Below are 15,774 nucleotides of genomic sequence, written 5' to 3'. Positions count from 1 at the left end.
TTGAACAGTAGCAAAGACAGTCTTACATTTATTACAGAACCCCACATTAACCGTTAGGAAACAAAGCTAGCACAATCAATTATTAATAACTGTAATGAATTTCTGCAAAAAAGAGTGTATGTCAGTGCTGTTATGTGATCAGATTTATTTGCCAGGTAGTTAGAAGCAACAGGATACTTCACTTGCAAATTTTACTTCGGTGGCAGATTTTGTTTTATATTAAGCCAGATAAATAAACAAACAAACAGAGCAATAAAAAAGCAAAGGAGACAAGTTGGTTTTGTAATGCAATTATGTTTCTAGATGGTATGCAGGAGTTTATTGGTGTGTATACCTAGACTTCACAAGGACTCGGGAGCAAGACTGCTCAATCCTGCCTTTGCGGTTTGATGATACCATGATGGACATGTTTTGCTTTGTGGAATTTTTGCCAGATATTTTCAAATGCCCTGAATTATCAGTAGGTTGGATTGGATGATATGTGGTACTGAATCTTATTCAGATGCATGATTTGAAGTGAGTGTGTCATGCCCTCCTAAAACAGTTCTGACATTATGGGATAGACACTTGTGGGCATCATTTTTAAACAGAGCATATGGGTGAAAAATCCAGTGCTCACAAGCCAGTTCATGTGGTTGATGTCCCAGATACCAGAAAAAGGGCACCAAACAAAATATGAGACAGACTATACAAAATATGAGAATATTAAATGTCAGTGGTTATTTAATGAATAAATCCCAATGGATTTTTCTCTTACTAATCAAGGGAATCTATGTAGACACTTGTTTTGTTTTGCTTAGCTTTGCCTAATAAATAACTTTACAAGGCTTTTACCCTTTTCCTATGCCTTTTATATTTGATTGGGGAAATGGTCAATTTTTGCCCTCCAGAAATTTCACATCTTAAATAGCATTTTCCTAGTTTTGATAGATTTATAGTAATTGTATGAACTCTTTTATGTCATAGTTTAATTGTGTCTTTGTGGATATATGTTTAAGCAGATTTCCCCAGATGCAGATCAGTTAAATGCATTGATAAATATATTCTTTATATAAATACTGCACTTGTCACATTCCTGGTGTACTTTTTCCAAGTGCATATAAAAGGAGGAATAAATTGGGTGTATAATTTGAGTTGGGACGCGGGTGGCGCTGTGGGTAAAAGCCTCAGCGCCTAGGGCTTGCCGATCGAAAGGTCGGCGGTTCGAATCCCCGCGGCGGGGTGCGCTCCCGCTGCTCGGTCCCAGCGCCTGCCAACCTAGCAGTTCGAAAGCACCCCCGGGTGCAAGTAGATAAATAGGTACCGCTTACCAGCGGGAAGGTAAACGGCGTTCCGTGTGCTGCGCTGGCTCGCCAGATGCAGCTTTGTCACGCTGGCCACGTGACCCGGAAGTGTCTCCGGACAGCGCTGGCCCCCGGCCTATAGATGTGAGATGGGCGCACAAACCCCAGAGTCTGTCAAGACTGGCCCGTTCGGGCAGGGGTACCTTTACCTTTACCTTTATAATTTGAGTTAACAATAAAAAAAAATCCTATAACAATTAGAATGTTCTACAAGTATTGATAAAATAAGAAATAAAATAATAGTGATCATGTGTTTTATCTTTTATTTGTACTTTTGTCAGGCTTTTATTAATTACCATTAACAGTTTTTAAAACCTTTTATAGTTCCTATCTTGTTTTAGCATCACAACCACTCTGTAAAACAATTCATACTCCCCTCCCCCACTTTTTAGGCAGTTGGGTTTCCAATATAGTGACTTGATTGAGGCAATTCATTTATCCATTAACTGTGATAAACTTTGGCTTATCACTGCATTTACTCTTGCATTGGTTTAACCTGTCCCAGCTTTGATAAGACCAGTGACCAAGTTGCATTGCTTGTTTAGAAACAAGATAGTGGGCTCAAAAATGCTAGTTATGAGCAGAATCTTGTGTGCGTGTGTGCAGAATCTTGTGTGTGTTTAAAGAACATGTCATCACGAAAAATAGTGCCCCACGGTTGTGCAGGGAACAATCAGTTACAGTATTGAACAGGTAAAGTAGCAACCATATTTCATGGTTATTATATTATGCATCACAGTTTGAGAATAGATCACATTCTTGCATGTGCCTTAACTTTGGAGTTAAAAGAGTCATCGTTTGATTAATTTAACCTGATGCAGCAAGGGGACCTATATGTCTAAACAGGTTTCCTTTTGAGTATCATCAGCTGAAGCCACAGATGGGAATGCTCGTCTGAGCGTGGGTGGAGCATAACTAAAGTATGCTTTAAATAGTATGCACATCTTAATGTGTCTCCACATCCTGACGCAAATACTCATGCACAGAAAGGTTTCTAAAATGTGAGTCGAGCTGCGTGGGAGTGAGAATGAAAAAAAGAGGCTGTGAAAACTTATGAGATTTCAGTTGTGTTTAGAGTAGGGTTGTCATATCTTGAAGAGCAAAAAAAAAGAGGACAGCCCGAACCATTGCCAGACTGAGCTGGGGAAATAGGCACACAGGGCTGCGGCACCTGAGACCAAGTCTGAGCTTCTCTGTGTCTGCACTAAAAAACCCCATAAATAAACAAACAAACCCCCAAATCCTGAATATTTCCTTTGAAATCTAAAACATCACCTAGGATGGACCTGTTGCCCCCCCCCCCAAAAAAAGAGGGCGTAAACTCTAGTTTAGAGAAACATCTGGATTAACAGTACTGTCCTTGAGAATATGTATTGGTTTTAGCATAAGGGAGGAAAGTAAGGGTGCTCTCTCTGGTACCAAACTTACCTTGTATCTCTGTTGGTGATGCAACAACATCCATGCGTTGGGGTTCTGTTCTGCTTATGGAGATCAGGATTCAGTATTGCATGGGCAGCCTCCATCTCCACATTGGGCCGGAAGCCTGCTGATCACACAGGGTTCCCATTCAAGGCAGAGAGCATCGCACCTCGGCCATGGTGAGGCATGTCTGACCTGGCCTGACCTGGTAGTAGAGAGTAGCGGGAGAGTGAGCGGCAAAGCTGCCACCTGCTCTTCTTGGCCACGGCCTGCCCTCATGTGCCCACCCCTGGCAGTGCAGGCATACACTCCGCTGCTGTGCATATGCATATGCATAGGGGTGGGGGTGGGGCTAGTGGCCACAGGCCCAGCTCCACTCCCTCCTTCATGAAATGGTTAATCATGTTGATCAAACACTTGAATGGGGCTTGATGCTGCCAACCCAAATATATTTACATGAAAGCATTTTACGCTACAAAAGAGTGATTGGCAAGGCAGACAAAATGTTTGTGTTGCTTTTGGGCATCTCCCTGAAGGAAAGGCACGTTGATTCACTTTCATATATAGTATGAATTCATTTGAACATCCCGGCAAAGTGTTACTTGCAGTGGGTTTAATTTATTTACAGTGGGTTGGGTCCAGAAATGTGTGAGCAGAGGTCTGTTCACAGAACGTTCCTCTGAATGGAAGGAAGAGGTGATTTTGGTCCATTTCCCCCCTCCCTGTGCAGTTTTGTTCATTCTCTGAAGTTCTGTTCTGGATCACCTGTGTGCTTTCTAGAACAGCTCTACCTTTGAACTTCAGAAGATGTGCACAGTCATTCATCTGTCTCCGGCTATTTAGCTCACCATCACTTATCTCTGTAGCTGAAGGGCTAGAGGCTTCCTCTAAAACAAAACAACAAAAGGTAGCAGAAACTTGCTGGATGACCAGATACCAAGTTTTGTGTTTGCATGGTGTGATCACAGATGCTAAATATACACACACTTCCCTAATATTGTGTAGCTCTGTCTAGAAGAGTCCTAGGGATGTATAAGTAGGACACCTCACTTCATATCTAATTTCATCCTCTCATTTGATAATGGGGGCTCAGGTAAGGAAGTATGACTGTATGTATAAGGCAATGTGCATCTCAGTGTGAATGCCTGAATGGTTCATTCCTCTTTGTGTGGGCGCTCAGCTTACAAATCTGTTCCTTTTGCCATTCGCTGGCCTCTGTAAAATTGATAACGTGGCACTCGCACACAAAAGCTTCCTCTCTTCCATCCCAATGGGAGGTTGCTTCCCTGCAAAGTCCAGCCTACCTAATGAACACGTGGGGCCTGGTTGTCAGTGTTAATTCCAGCAAGGCTTGAGAAATGCCATTGCCTGCAGTAAGGGCTGCAAGGCAAAGCCTGTTACTGCACCTTCTATCTTTGGCATCGCATGTTTGTTAATCTGATGCTGTAAGCCTTATAGTTCCCCCGAGGTATTTATCGAAAATGGATTTGTGAAATATTAAGAGGACCGGTTTAATGAAGCGGGTGAAACTTCTGGTTGGAAATTATGCGTTCAAGCACAAAAAAGAATTCTCACAGCTATTGGAGGAGAATTGCAGGATACATACCTTTTTAATGAAATGCTGAAGTTTCAGTAAAATAGCATGGGATGGTGTGTTGTAGGTAACAGAATTGCAAAATCCAGGGACTTGCCCTGCCTTAATTAGTGATGATCTTTTCTTTATATTATGTGTGTGTTGCACTTTCTGTTTGTCTTTGCAGCTGTGTATAATTTCCCTTGAATTATTTCTTTTGGTGAAAAATGAGAAGAAGAAAAAAAAGTTGCCCAGTGGTTATGGGGAGCATAGAAAAGCATCCATATTGCTTCTACAACTACATATTTCTGCAGCACCCCACTTTCTCTGCCCCTCTTTTCCTCCATATCTTCATGAGAGTTTGCATAGTGGGTTTTAGAACCTGCACTTTGAATACCGCAGCATGATGTTTGTTATCATTTAAATAAAAAGAAGCAATTGTTGTATGCCTGTGCTAGTAAATTGCTTAGGACAAGGTGCCAGTTCAATCTCTTACAACACAACATCACTGTGGTGTTGCAGTGACATGACAACTGTGCAAACATTTGAGATGAGGTATCTAATTAGCTTGTTGTTCACTTTTTGGACTACAACTAATACAGAAATAAGAAGCGATTGATTGAGATTCTGCTAGATCAGTCAGTCGGGGCAGGGGTATGGTTCTGACATAGTAGTATTAAATTCCTGTTTTTACAGCTTAGTGTGTTTAAAATCTTTCTCCCTCCCACAGTTCTCTTGTAAGAAGACCTTGAGCTGCTGACTGCTGTTTGGTGAAGTATAAATCAAGCCAGTGGAGGCCATGTTTGAAACAATAGGTAAGACATGATACCAAAACACATTTAGATACTTAACAAACCCTTTTCATTCTCTTTTTAAAGAGCTATGGTGAACTGTGTTTCCTCGTGTTTATCCAAATTCAGGAGAAATACATGCGACATTCATTGGTAAACAGTTCACTGAGATGAAGTCCTGGTGGAGATTAATGTCTAAGACTGCTGGCAAGAAATGCTTATAGATCTATATGAAGATGTATTATGCCAAGTGAGGTCACTGGTCCATCTTGCACAGTACTCTTGACTAGGAGCAGCTCTCTAAGGTCTTAGGCAGAGCTATTTACCAGCCCTGTTAGCAGTGTTAGAAACAAATGGCTCCTTAAACCAAGGTTACATTCGCCAAAGTGGAATGTCTAGTTGCCATTTTGGGGCAAGCTGGCTCCAGTGTCTCTATTTTCAAATGATATACTGACTGCGATTGATTCTCAGTTAAACATCTGGCTAGCTCAGATGACTACCTTGAACTAGGTTAAGAACTTTGACAACCTAAAGCATGGCAGTGGGGTGGGGTAAGTGAAGTGAAGATGCACCTCTAGATGGTGTAAATGCCAGGTTACATTCTGGCGCCCTGGCATCTTCATTGGGTCGCAAGTGACCGATAGCCAGGTGCAAAATGCACCTGGTGCTTGGCTTATTTCAAACACTGCCTGTTAGCTGATAATTTTTAGCTAGAGATTGAACCTGGAGCCATCTGCATGTAGAGCATATTCAGCTATAGCCTCTTGCAGATGGGTGTTGGTGTCCAAGGAAGAGGTGAAGTTGATCTCATTAGTTAAGCCAACACCTGAAGCAGATAGTAGAACAATGAAGCAAGGTGAGCAGGCCCTGGATGGGGAAGAGAGATGTGGCTCAATCTGGGACAGAAGGCCAAAGGGCAAGACAAAATAAACAGCGGCCTTCAAAGGCATTTTGTATGGAACAAAGCCATGTCTCAAGTAGTATGGTTGGAAGGACATTCCCATATATGGATAGAGGAGAATGATTGGACCATGTTATTGGTGCATCCATCAATCAGCGATTGGGCCATATGGAAAGGAGGACTATACATTCCTGAGCTTCAAAACAATGGTGCACCCATCATTTTGTGTTAGCTCCCTGATAAAAATCCATTCAGGAAATCAGAATCCATTTGGGCCATGGGTTAACTGTAGAAAGCTAAAATGCAGTCAGTTAAAAGTCTAATTAAATGCATATTCTGCTGGCGTTGTGCTGTGACAGGGCAGTTGGATGCAATTTCCACTAAACCGGATGTTTAAAAAAAGTGTGTGGAGACATCCACATTTCCATCTTGTTTTAAGAGCTGATAAAGTAGCATGTAGGCATCTATGCCTAACAGTATATACGCACATTAAGGGTACCAAGTAATAGGGAATATTCTTTCAGATACTCACCGGGCCCTCCAGGCAGTGGAACGCCTGCAAGCTAAGTTACGGGAACGAGGTGATACAGCAAATGAAGAGAAACTGAGTTTACTGAAATCAGTGCTGCAAAGTCCTTTGTTCAATCAAATCCTAAACCTTCAGGCTTCTCTTCCACAATCAAGAGATCAGGTAGGATGGTACCATCTCCAGGGGAAAGAGGAAATGCCAATACAACTTTGTCAAATCCTTTTATCTGATAACACTCTGAACAGCTTGCAAAATAGATGCCAAACAGTAAAAATGTCCAAAAATTTCCTTGTAACTTAGCAAGTTTGGCATTCTTAATGTATGCAGTTTTCTCACTGAATACTGATTATAGGTAATAACCTGTAAACTTTAGGAATACTATTACTACTGAAATTAGGATAACTGGTATCACGCACTATTTCCCCCAAGGTGTTTTGTGAAGAACGGTGCCATTTAACCTCTGTCATACTAGCCTGAGAGTAGTGGGGATTCATTCTTTGACCTTATTTTTAGCTGTTGGAAACAGTGGCGTAGCGTGGGTTGTCAGCACCCGGGGCAAGGCAAGTAATTTGCGCCCCCTAACCCGTGGATTTGCGCCCCCTAACCCTAACCCCCAGATGTTGCGCCCAGTGCGGCTGGCCCCCCCTGCACCCCCACACTACGCCACTGGTTGGAAATAAAAGAGAAGTTTTATATTTGCGCTGACATTGTGAGATTAATATTTATATTTATTTCACAAAATTTGGATACCGCAAAGCCCTCAAAGTGGTTTGCATAAATGATAAAACAATAAAATTATTGTTGCTAAAAACGTTACAACCATTGGCTAACTTGTGCAACACAGAAGAATGCTGGTGTTAAGCCCTGCCTTGAGTTATGTGACGCATGCCTGTGAAAACATACCATTAGTAATGAAGGCCTGACTCCAGCCATTATCAGGAATGTGATAAGAATGGAATGCAGTTGTCATAAGGAATATGAATTGCTAACAGTGCAGAACTATACATGCCCGCTCAGAAGTAAATCCCATTGAGTTCAAGGGGCCTGATCTTCAGTTAGGTGAGTGTAGACTTGTAGTCTAACATTCCTGGTTTTCACTCAAATGAGTGGAACACAAATGTGTGAGGTACTGGTCATAGTTTAAATATAGAGGCAATTGTCACACATCTGTTTTATTTAATTAAATCTGGTGCATTGAAGCGAGTATGACGACAACAACAACAACAACAACAACAACAACAACAACAACAACAACAACAACAACAACAACATTATTCTTTGTACCCCACTCATCTGACTGGGTTATGACAAATTTATTATAACATTAGTATTACTGCTACATATCTCAGCCATTAGCTACCTTTTGAAGAAATGAAAACATAAAAATCTTCTATTTTCCCTTTTGCTAGAAGCAACAACGTCTTTGCTCATCCACGTATAATATGGCTTATTACGTTCTGAGCCCACTGTTATCATTATTACAGTGCCTTTGCTCTTCTGCGCTATGTATTTTTTAAAAAAACAAAAACGTGCATTTTTGGGCATAGTTGGGAAAGAATTCTTTTGATGAGATACGGAGCTTCCTTGTCTGCGTGCTAAAGGGCTGGAAGAACCAAAGCTTAAGGAGTTTTTAGTTATTTGTTTAGAACATTTCACTTAAGCGTGGATGTTTTATAACCGGCGCTCAGATGCCTGTTGATAGGTTGCCTTGTAAGCCTTTTCATTAAAATAAACAAGATTTGTTGCTTATGTTGAGGATTTTAAAATGCAAAGTAAGCAAGATAAGTAGGAAGAAAATCCCAACAGCTAGGGACTAAACCAAACTGAATCAATTCTCTCTTTCAGAGAGAGAAACTGGTACTTTGCCTTCAGCACTCATTTGCATGTCAGCACGCTAAAAGCAAGCACATATTTTCCCTCTGAGCATTCCCACTCTGTCCGTTTTTCTAAGTCTGATGCCATAGCAAAAGCCCGGTGTTTGAAGATAAGGGAGCAACGACAAAACTAAAAGAAATAAAAATAAATTCTGCTCTTGTGATATAACGAACTTCTTAAGTCTTCATTTGGCTTTTGTTTATAATTTGGAATATTTAAATATTCAAATAAAAACAACCACAACCACCACTCAGTGCTGGCAATCCAGCCTTTGCTCCAACAGTGCTTGCTTCCCCTCCTCCACTGGAAAAGCTCAAAGCTGTGCTAATGAGAAAAATCCCTTTCCTTGGCTGGGTGACATTCTTCAAATTTTTTTCATACAAGTTTGAAGATAGATTTTGCAGGGTGGAAAATTACTGACTGCAGTGTAAGGGGTCTAGCCTGTCTTCACGTGCACCCCTTTTAAGTCCTGTTTCTACTTCCTTAGTAGAGTCTTTCTTTCTTTCTTTCTTTCTTTCTTTCTTTCTTTCTTTCTTTCTTTCTTTCTTTCTTTCTTTCTGTAGTGGCTTCAACCGGAGTTGCATTGAGATGTAACTATGCTTGCTTTCCTTCCTTTGATTTGTAGCCTGTGCACAGCCCCAGCTGGGAAAAAAAAAAGTGCTGGAGCTTATCTTGTAGTCCACTGGGGAAAAAATGTGTGAAGAAAAACAGCAGAACTGGTCAACTGGTTCTGTTGCAGGCAGTTCTGACGTTACCCTGAGGCTGTGGTATTATGCACACTTACTTACATGGGTCTAAGTCCCATTGAACGCAGGACTGATTTCTGAGTAGACCTGCACAGGATTGTTCTGTAAATTGCAGAACTACTTAATTACCCTGAACACCAAACCATCCAGCGTGGATCACACCAAATCCTTTTGCCATTGTCTTTCTACCCAGCCAAGATTGCTCTTGGTTCAGTGCTTCCTGCTTTTAAGAACCATGTCTGTACCAACGTTCCTTCAATTAAGAAACTGAGCTCTCAGAGAAAGATATCACAAGTCAGAAGTCCTCTGTTAAAATCATGGCACTGTGCTAAGCACCTTCTCCACCTTGGGGAAATTATAAACAGTCAGTGTAGAAGGTGCTGGACACAAGACTCAGCTGCAAATACCATGTTTTAAGTGCGTTTTGCAAGCATTATACAAATGTGACACTAGATGGCATTAGTCTTATACATGGGGGCGTGTTATCCATGGAAAAATATGGTACTCCTTAGAGGCATAACCTTTCATGGAAGCCACTGTTGCCATCAGCTTTTTTAAGTTGGAAAAGAAGAAATATAAACGAGGTTCTGAGACCAGTTCAAATTTCCAAGAGTTTTGTGCAACTTCCATTGCTATTTTATCAGGTAGTCCAATTGCATAGTTTTCTTTATACATATAAGGCAATAAATTCAACCATGGTCATAGTATCCCTGTTTTCAGCAGTGGACAGCGCAATGGGGCTGCGCCGCTTACCTGAGCTCCCCTCAGCTGAGTTGTGTCTGCATACTGTGAGGGAGAGGGGAGCGCGAGGAGGCAGTAAGTTTTGTGCAGTGCCAATGCACCAGCAGGAGCACTGGATTGGCTCTCCTGGTGTGCTTGCAGCATGCCAGCTTCATCACTGCTTCACCTCTTGCCCTCTCCAACTCAATATGCAGCAGCAACCTGGCACAAAGGAGCTCAGGTTAAGTGGTGCTGTGTGTTAGTGCCCATTTTAAGCACAGAAAGCAACCCCATCTTTATGTGTTCCTGTATGCATTGACACCCTAGCTCCACCTTACTAGCAAAACTTGTGCTCCTGTAGGTTGCAGATGAAGTGCTTTACCAAAGTATGCATATTGAACAAAGAACAAGCAGGGATCTCCTAAATTTTATTGCCCTTGCTCTCCTTCTCTTTGCTCCTTTCAGTGCGAGTTAAGGCAAAAGTTTTTGAAATAAGTGCTCACTCTCATTTTGTTGCCTAAAATGCTGACATTCCATAAATGCAACTGAAGTAGATTTTTTTTTAATTGGGTAACATTTCAAGCAAAATACAGAAAGTAGCATTTGATTGCAATGAAAGTTACCCAAATGTACATTTTATCATATATTGTGGCCTCGAAGGGTGGTGGGGTTTTTTTTGTTTCCTTCCAAATTATGCCAATATTGCAGATGTTATATACAGTAAAAGGAAAGGCAATTGTGGCAAATTAGCTTAAGGCAATTTATAGAACAAAGCTATGCTCCTTTCATACAGTACATACATAATCACTTTGCTATAAAGCTACCTCATCATGCAGTTAACGGTGGCTTTTTTTATTGTGAAGCAGAACAGTTTATATGCAATGAAAAATATGACTTACAACTACAAAAGGCATTATTGTTGTGTGGCAGTGATCACTGAGCTACTTTAGAATATGTCACATCTGAACTGAATCACATGCAGATACACACACTCTGAGAGTCCTATTGTTTCCTGTGGAAATACTTAATCTGGATGAGCACACACCTGCGTTTCTCTCCCCACCCCACCCCCACCCCAATTAATTTTATTAAATTTCCAGAAATTCCACCTACAATTCCAATACATATTAAAAATATATTCTTTTATATTATTGACTTCCCATCCCATTTTCTGATATGTTTTTCTTATCCCCCTCTTGCTGCATCCTGTTTTCCCTCTTTTCTTTTTTTAAACAAAAATAGTAATACAACAGTCTCTAATTCTTTCTGTTACTCATAATTCAAATCCTGCTCATGGGTTCTTCAAATTAGAATATTGGTTCAAATAATCTGGAAAGGGCTTCCATTCTTCCAAAAACAAAAACAAAAAATCATCAGTTGATTCTCTTATTTTAGCTGTTAGCTTTGTTGATTTGACATAGTCCATAACTTTGCTTATCCATTCTTCTTGAGGAGGAACTTCTTCCTTTTTCCATTTTTGAGTGTAAAGGATGCTAGTTGCTTTAATTACATACCGTATTTTTCGCCCCATAAGACGCACTTTTTCCCCTCCAAAAATGAAGGGGAAATCGGGGTGCGTCTTATGGGGCGAATGCCTGCAAGCCTCGCGCGCCCGGCAGGAGGTCCCACCGGGTGCGCGAGGCTTGGGGCGGCAGCGGACTGCTTGCGCGCACCTAGAAGCTTGGGGCGCGCTGAGCTCAGCACGCCCCAAGCTCCTGGTGTAGCGCAGCAATCCGCTAGCCCTGGGAGAGCCCCGCAGCTCTCCCAAGGCTAGCGGACTGCTTGCGCGCACCTAGAAGCTTGGGGCGCGCTGAGCTCAGCACGCCCCAAGCTTCTAAGTGCGCGCAAGCAGTCTGCTGCCGCCCCAAGCCTCGCGCACCCGGTGGGACCTCCTGCCGGGTGCGCGAGGCTTGGGGCGGCAGCGGACTGCTTGCGCGCACGCAGAAGCTTGGGGCGCGCTGAGCTCAGCACGCCCCAAGCTTCTAGGTGTGCGCAAGCAGTCCGCTGCCGCCCCAAGCCTCGCGCACCCGGTGGGACCTCCTGTCGGGTGCGCGAGGCTTGGGGCGGCAACGGACTGCTTGCGCGCACGCAGAAGCTTGGGGCGCTCTGAGCTCAGCACGCCCCAAGCTCCTGGTGTAGCGCAGCGATCCGCTAGCCCTGGGAGAGCCCCGCAGCTCTCCCAGGGCTAGCGGACTGCTTGCCGGCACGCAGAAGCTTGGGGCGCGCTGAGCTCAGCACGCCCCAAGCTCCTGGTGTAGCGCAGCGCACCTGGGGGGGAAATAATTTTTTTCCCTTTATTTCCCCCCAAAAAATCTAGGTGCGTCTTATGGGCCGGTGCGTCTTATGGGGCGAAAAATACGGTACATAAACAACTTAGCAAGCTTTTTTGGAATTTCTGTCCCTAGCAGTGTCAGGTTTTTTGGGCTTACTTTAAACATCTTCTTTTTTTTTAATGTCACCATATATCATTTCCCATAATGCCCTGCCAACCTACCAGTTCAAAAATGAGTAGATAAATAGGTACCGCTGTAGCGGGAAGGTAAACAGCGTTTCTGTGCGCTCTGGCACTCATCACAGTGTCCCGTTGCACCAGAAGTGGTTTAGTCATGTTGGCCACATAACCCGGAAAGCTGTCTGGGGACAAACGCCGGCTCCCTCGGCCTGAAGCGAGATGAGTGCTGCATCCCGTAGTCGTCTTTGACTGGACTTAACCGTCCAGGGGTCCTTTACCTTTACTTTACTTTCTAGGTAAAAAGGTACAGGTATAGGGACCCCTGACCATTAGGTCCAGTCACAAATGACTCTGGGGTTGTGGCGCTCATCTCACTTTATTGGCCGAGGGAGCTGGTGTACAGCTACCAGGTCATGTGGCCAGCATGACTAAGCTGCTTCTGGCGAACCAGAACAGCGCACGGAAATGCTGTTTACCTTCCCTAATTATTTGCACTTTGACATGCTTTCAAACTACTAGGTTGGCAAGAGCAGGGACCAAGCAACGGGAGCTCACCCTGTCGCGGCGATTCGAACCGCTGCCCTTCTGATCTGCAAGCCTTAGGCTCTGTGGTTTAACCCGTGTCCCTTCTAGGTATTCACACGTAAGCTGTAGCTGTGTGGTTCTGGTGCCCGTGACTCCAAGTGCATGAGAATAGGGCCAGGAAGAATCAGTTTGAGAGTAGGGAATGCCACCTTTTCCTTGACAGAAGGCCCTTTGCCCTGAACTGGTGAATTTAACAGGCAGAAATTAATCAGACCATCTTTCCCATCACTGTATCCCTGTGCAGAGAAAAATGGCATGTGTTCCGTTCCTGCTCATTTCTAAAGCTGTTGGGGATTTCTTGAGGGAAAGGCGCTAATCCTAGCTGGAGCCAGAGTAGTACAGTAGGTCAAGATTCAGATACTTATATGACTGTGACGTTCATGTGCTAGCTTTGGGCAAGTCGCTGTGTCTCAGCCCTCACAGGGTGGTTGTGGAAGAGGCCAGACATGTAGGACACACTGAATGTTGGAACGTGTTACAGAAACAATTGGTGTATTCACTGAACAGGTATTTATACAAGAGTGTCATTCTGCATGACTTGAAGCTGTCATGCCACTTAAATTGTTTACTATCGGCCAATTGGATTCACAGTGGCTAAAATATTTTTTCCCCCGTACACCTGAGTTACTCTCTCGTTTTTGTGTTTGGTTTGGTTTTACCCACCCCCTCTGCTGCTCTGTAATGCAGTAACCAGAAGCCACTTTGTCTGACATAGTCTTTTCACATTAAGCTAATCCCCTTTGAACATGCAACTCAATTTCTTTAATTAGCTTTAAGAATAAAGATCATTAGAGTGGAGTGCCACTATCAATTACTATGGATGAGTTAGTAGTCAATAAAACATCAGAACTCTACCATAGTCTATACTAAAGCGTTATTAAAACAACAGCAAGAAGTCTTAGAATCTTGAATTAGATGAATTAAGGTTATGTTTTCATTCTTCTCTTCTGCAGCTGATCTAAAGGCATACTAGGAAGCTGTGCTCCACTTTTTCTAGGGTGGATTTGATTTAAATCACGATTTAAATCATTAGTCAGTAAGACTTGATTTAAATCTTTTTTATTTTATTTTACAGAAAGGCATTCCTGCTGGTATAATCTTAATATTTACAACCAGATGAAGGTTTCATTTTTGGAATAATAATTTTTCGGAATAGTTTTTACAGTTATATCAAAAATTACTGATTTGGTTATACTGTTATAAATACATACACAGATAATTATGAAATTATTGTGAGGTTTAATAAGTTATCTGTTTATATTTGGACAACTTTTCTGCTGTATATTGGAAGGAGAAAAATAATCATTTCCTTAATAACAATTTAAACAATTTGACTCAAACAATAACATTATAGTATATGTATCCAAGTTTGTTAACTGATGTGGTTAAACTTTTTTTAAAAAACTTAGACTGAGTTTCAGCACACATGAAAAACTTAAAACAAATCCTTATTTCCCGATGGCCTTTGGACTATAATGTAACTTAAATAGAAAACTATCTTTAGAAAGATTTTTTTCCTCCAAAAGCATTTTGTTTTAAAAATCCAATTTAAATTAAAAAGATTGATTTAAATTAAAACAAAATCCAATTTAAATTAAAACAATCCATTTTTTAATATATATATTTTAAAAATCATTGATTCACTTTGACTTTTTCCCATTCTACCTTTGGAAGGGTAGTAAGAGAGAAATATTTTCTTTCTAAAGCAGTTTCATTGCATTAGCAGAAGCATGCTATGTTGTTCCCTAAGAGAGGGGAGAAGTAATAGTTTGATGAGCTTCCAAGAGCTGTGATTTGTTAAAAGCATTGAAGCCTGTCCCCATTTTATATTCCAAGAAAGATGGCCTTTGTTTTTCTTATGAGAACATTAAGCCATATTTTCCAGCATTCTGTCTTTTGACAGTGGATGCACCCAAAATAGCCCTTAGGCTGCTATAGAATGATCTATCCAAATGTTTCGTTTGTTATGTCTAAGATCTTCTCCTGGTGCTATATTCCCCAAAGTTTAGAAATAATCCTACGGACCACTGCTTCTTTCAGCTAGTTTCTGCTGGCTATAGCATTTGTAATGTGTTGTGCTAGATGCTGTGTGATTTCTAATTGTAATTTTATTGCTTCTTTTATTTCTTATGTTCCATAGAATTCAAATGGTAATAAAGGAAAGTGTAATACAGTGGTGCCTCGCAAGACGAAATTAATTCGTTCCGCAATTCTCTTCGTCTTGCGGGTTTTTCGTCTTGCGATGCACGGTTTCCCATAGGAATGCATTGAAAATCAATTAATGCGTTCCTAGGGAAACCACCTTCAGGCCAGGTCCGGGGACAGTCTGTCCCCGGACCTCTTCTGAAGGCTGGGGGGGGGGGGACAAGGGCTTTTCTTCCCACCCCCAGCATTTTAAAAAACCCTGGGACAGCGGAGGACTTCTCCGCTGTGCGGGGCGATCTTAAAATGCTGGCGGGCGGCATTTTAAAATCGCTCCGGACAGCGGAGGACTTCTCCGCTGTCCGGGGCGATTTAAAAGCCCCTGGGAAGGCAGGCAGGGGGGACAAAGACTTTCGCCCCCTGCCCGCCTTCAGAAGGTGTCCCTGCCCCCCCGCCCCACTTCGGAACAGCTTTCTGAAGTGGGGCGGCGGGGCCAGGTGTCCCCGCCCCCGCGCCCCACTTCGGAACACCTTTCCAAAGTGGGGCGGCGGGGCCAGGTGTCCCTGCCCCCCCCGCCCCACTTCGGAACAGCTTTCTGAAGTGGGGCGGCGGGGCCAGGTGTCCCCGCCCCCGCGCCCCACTTCGGAACACCTTTCCAAAGTGGGGCGGCGGGGCCAGGTGTCCCTGCCCCCCCGCCC

General features: G+C 42.7%; 1 protein-coding gene across 16 annotated transcripts in view; it reads left to right on the top strand.

The window, feature by feature from the left end:
• The window catches only part of MPDZ (multiple PDZ domain crumbs cell polarity complex component), a 112,565-nt gene that overhangs the window by 9,630 nt on the left and 87,161 nt on the right, over window positions 1–15,774 (top strand). For all 16 annotated transcript variants that reach the window (XM_081176010.1, XM_081176014.1, XM_081176017.1 and 13 more), the window contains 2 exons: window positions 5,066–5,150; window positions 6,552–6,718. In XM_081176010.1, the coding sequence (XP_081032136.1) occupies window positions 5,135–5,150; window positions 6,552–6,718 (183 nt within the window). In that variant the 5' untranslated portion in view covers window positions 5,066–5,134. Of the gene's footprint in view, window positions 1–5,065; window positions 5,151–6,551; window positions 6,719–15,774 lie in introns of those variants that run through there.

This window comes from Podarcis bocagei (genome assembly GCF_964188305.1).
Source record: "Podarcis bocagei genome assembly, chromosome: 17".
Taxonomy (NCBI): Eukaryota; Metazoa; Chordata; class Lepidosauria; order Squamata; family Lacertidae; genus Podarcis; species Podarcis bocagei.
This window is presented reverse-complemented; position numbering and strand designations above follow the sequence as displayed.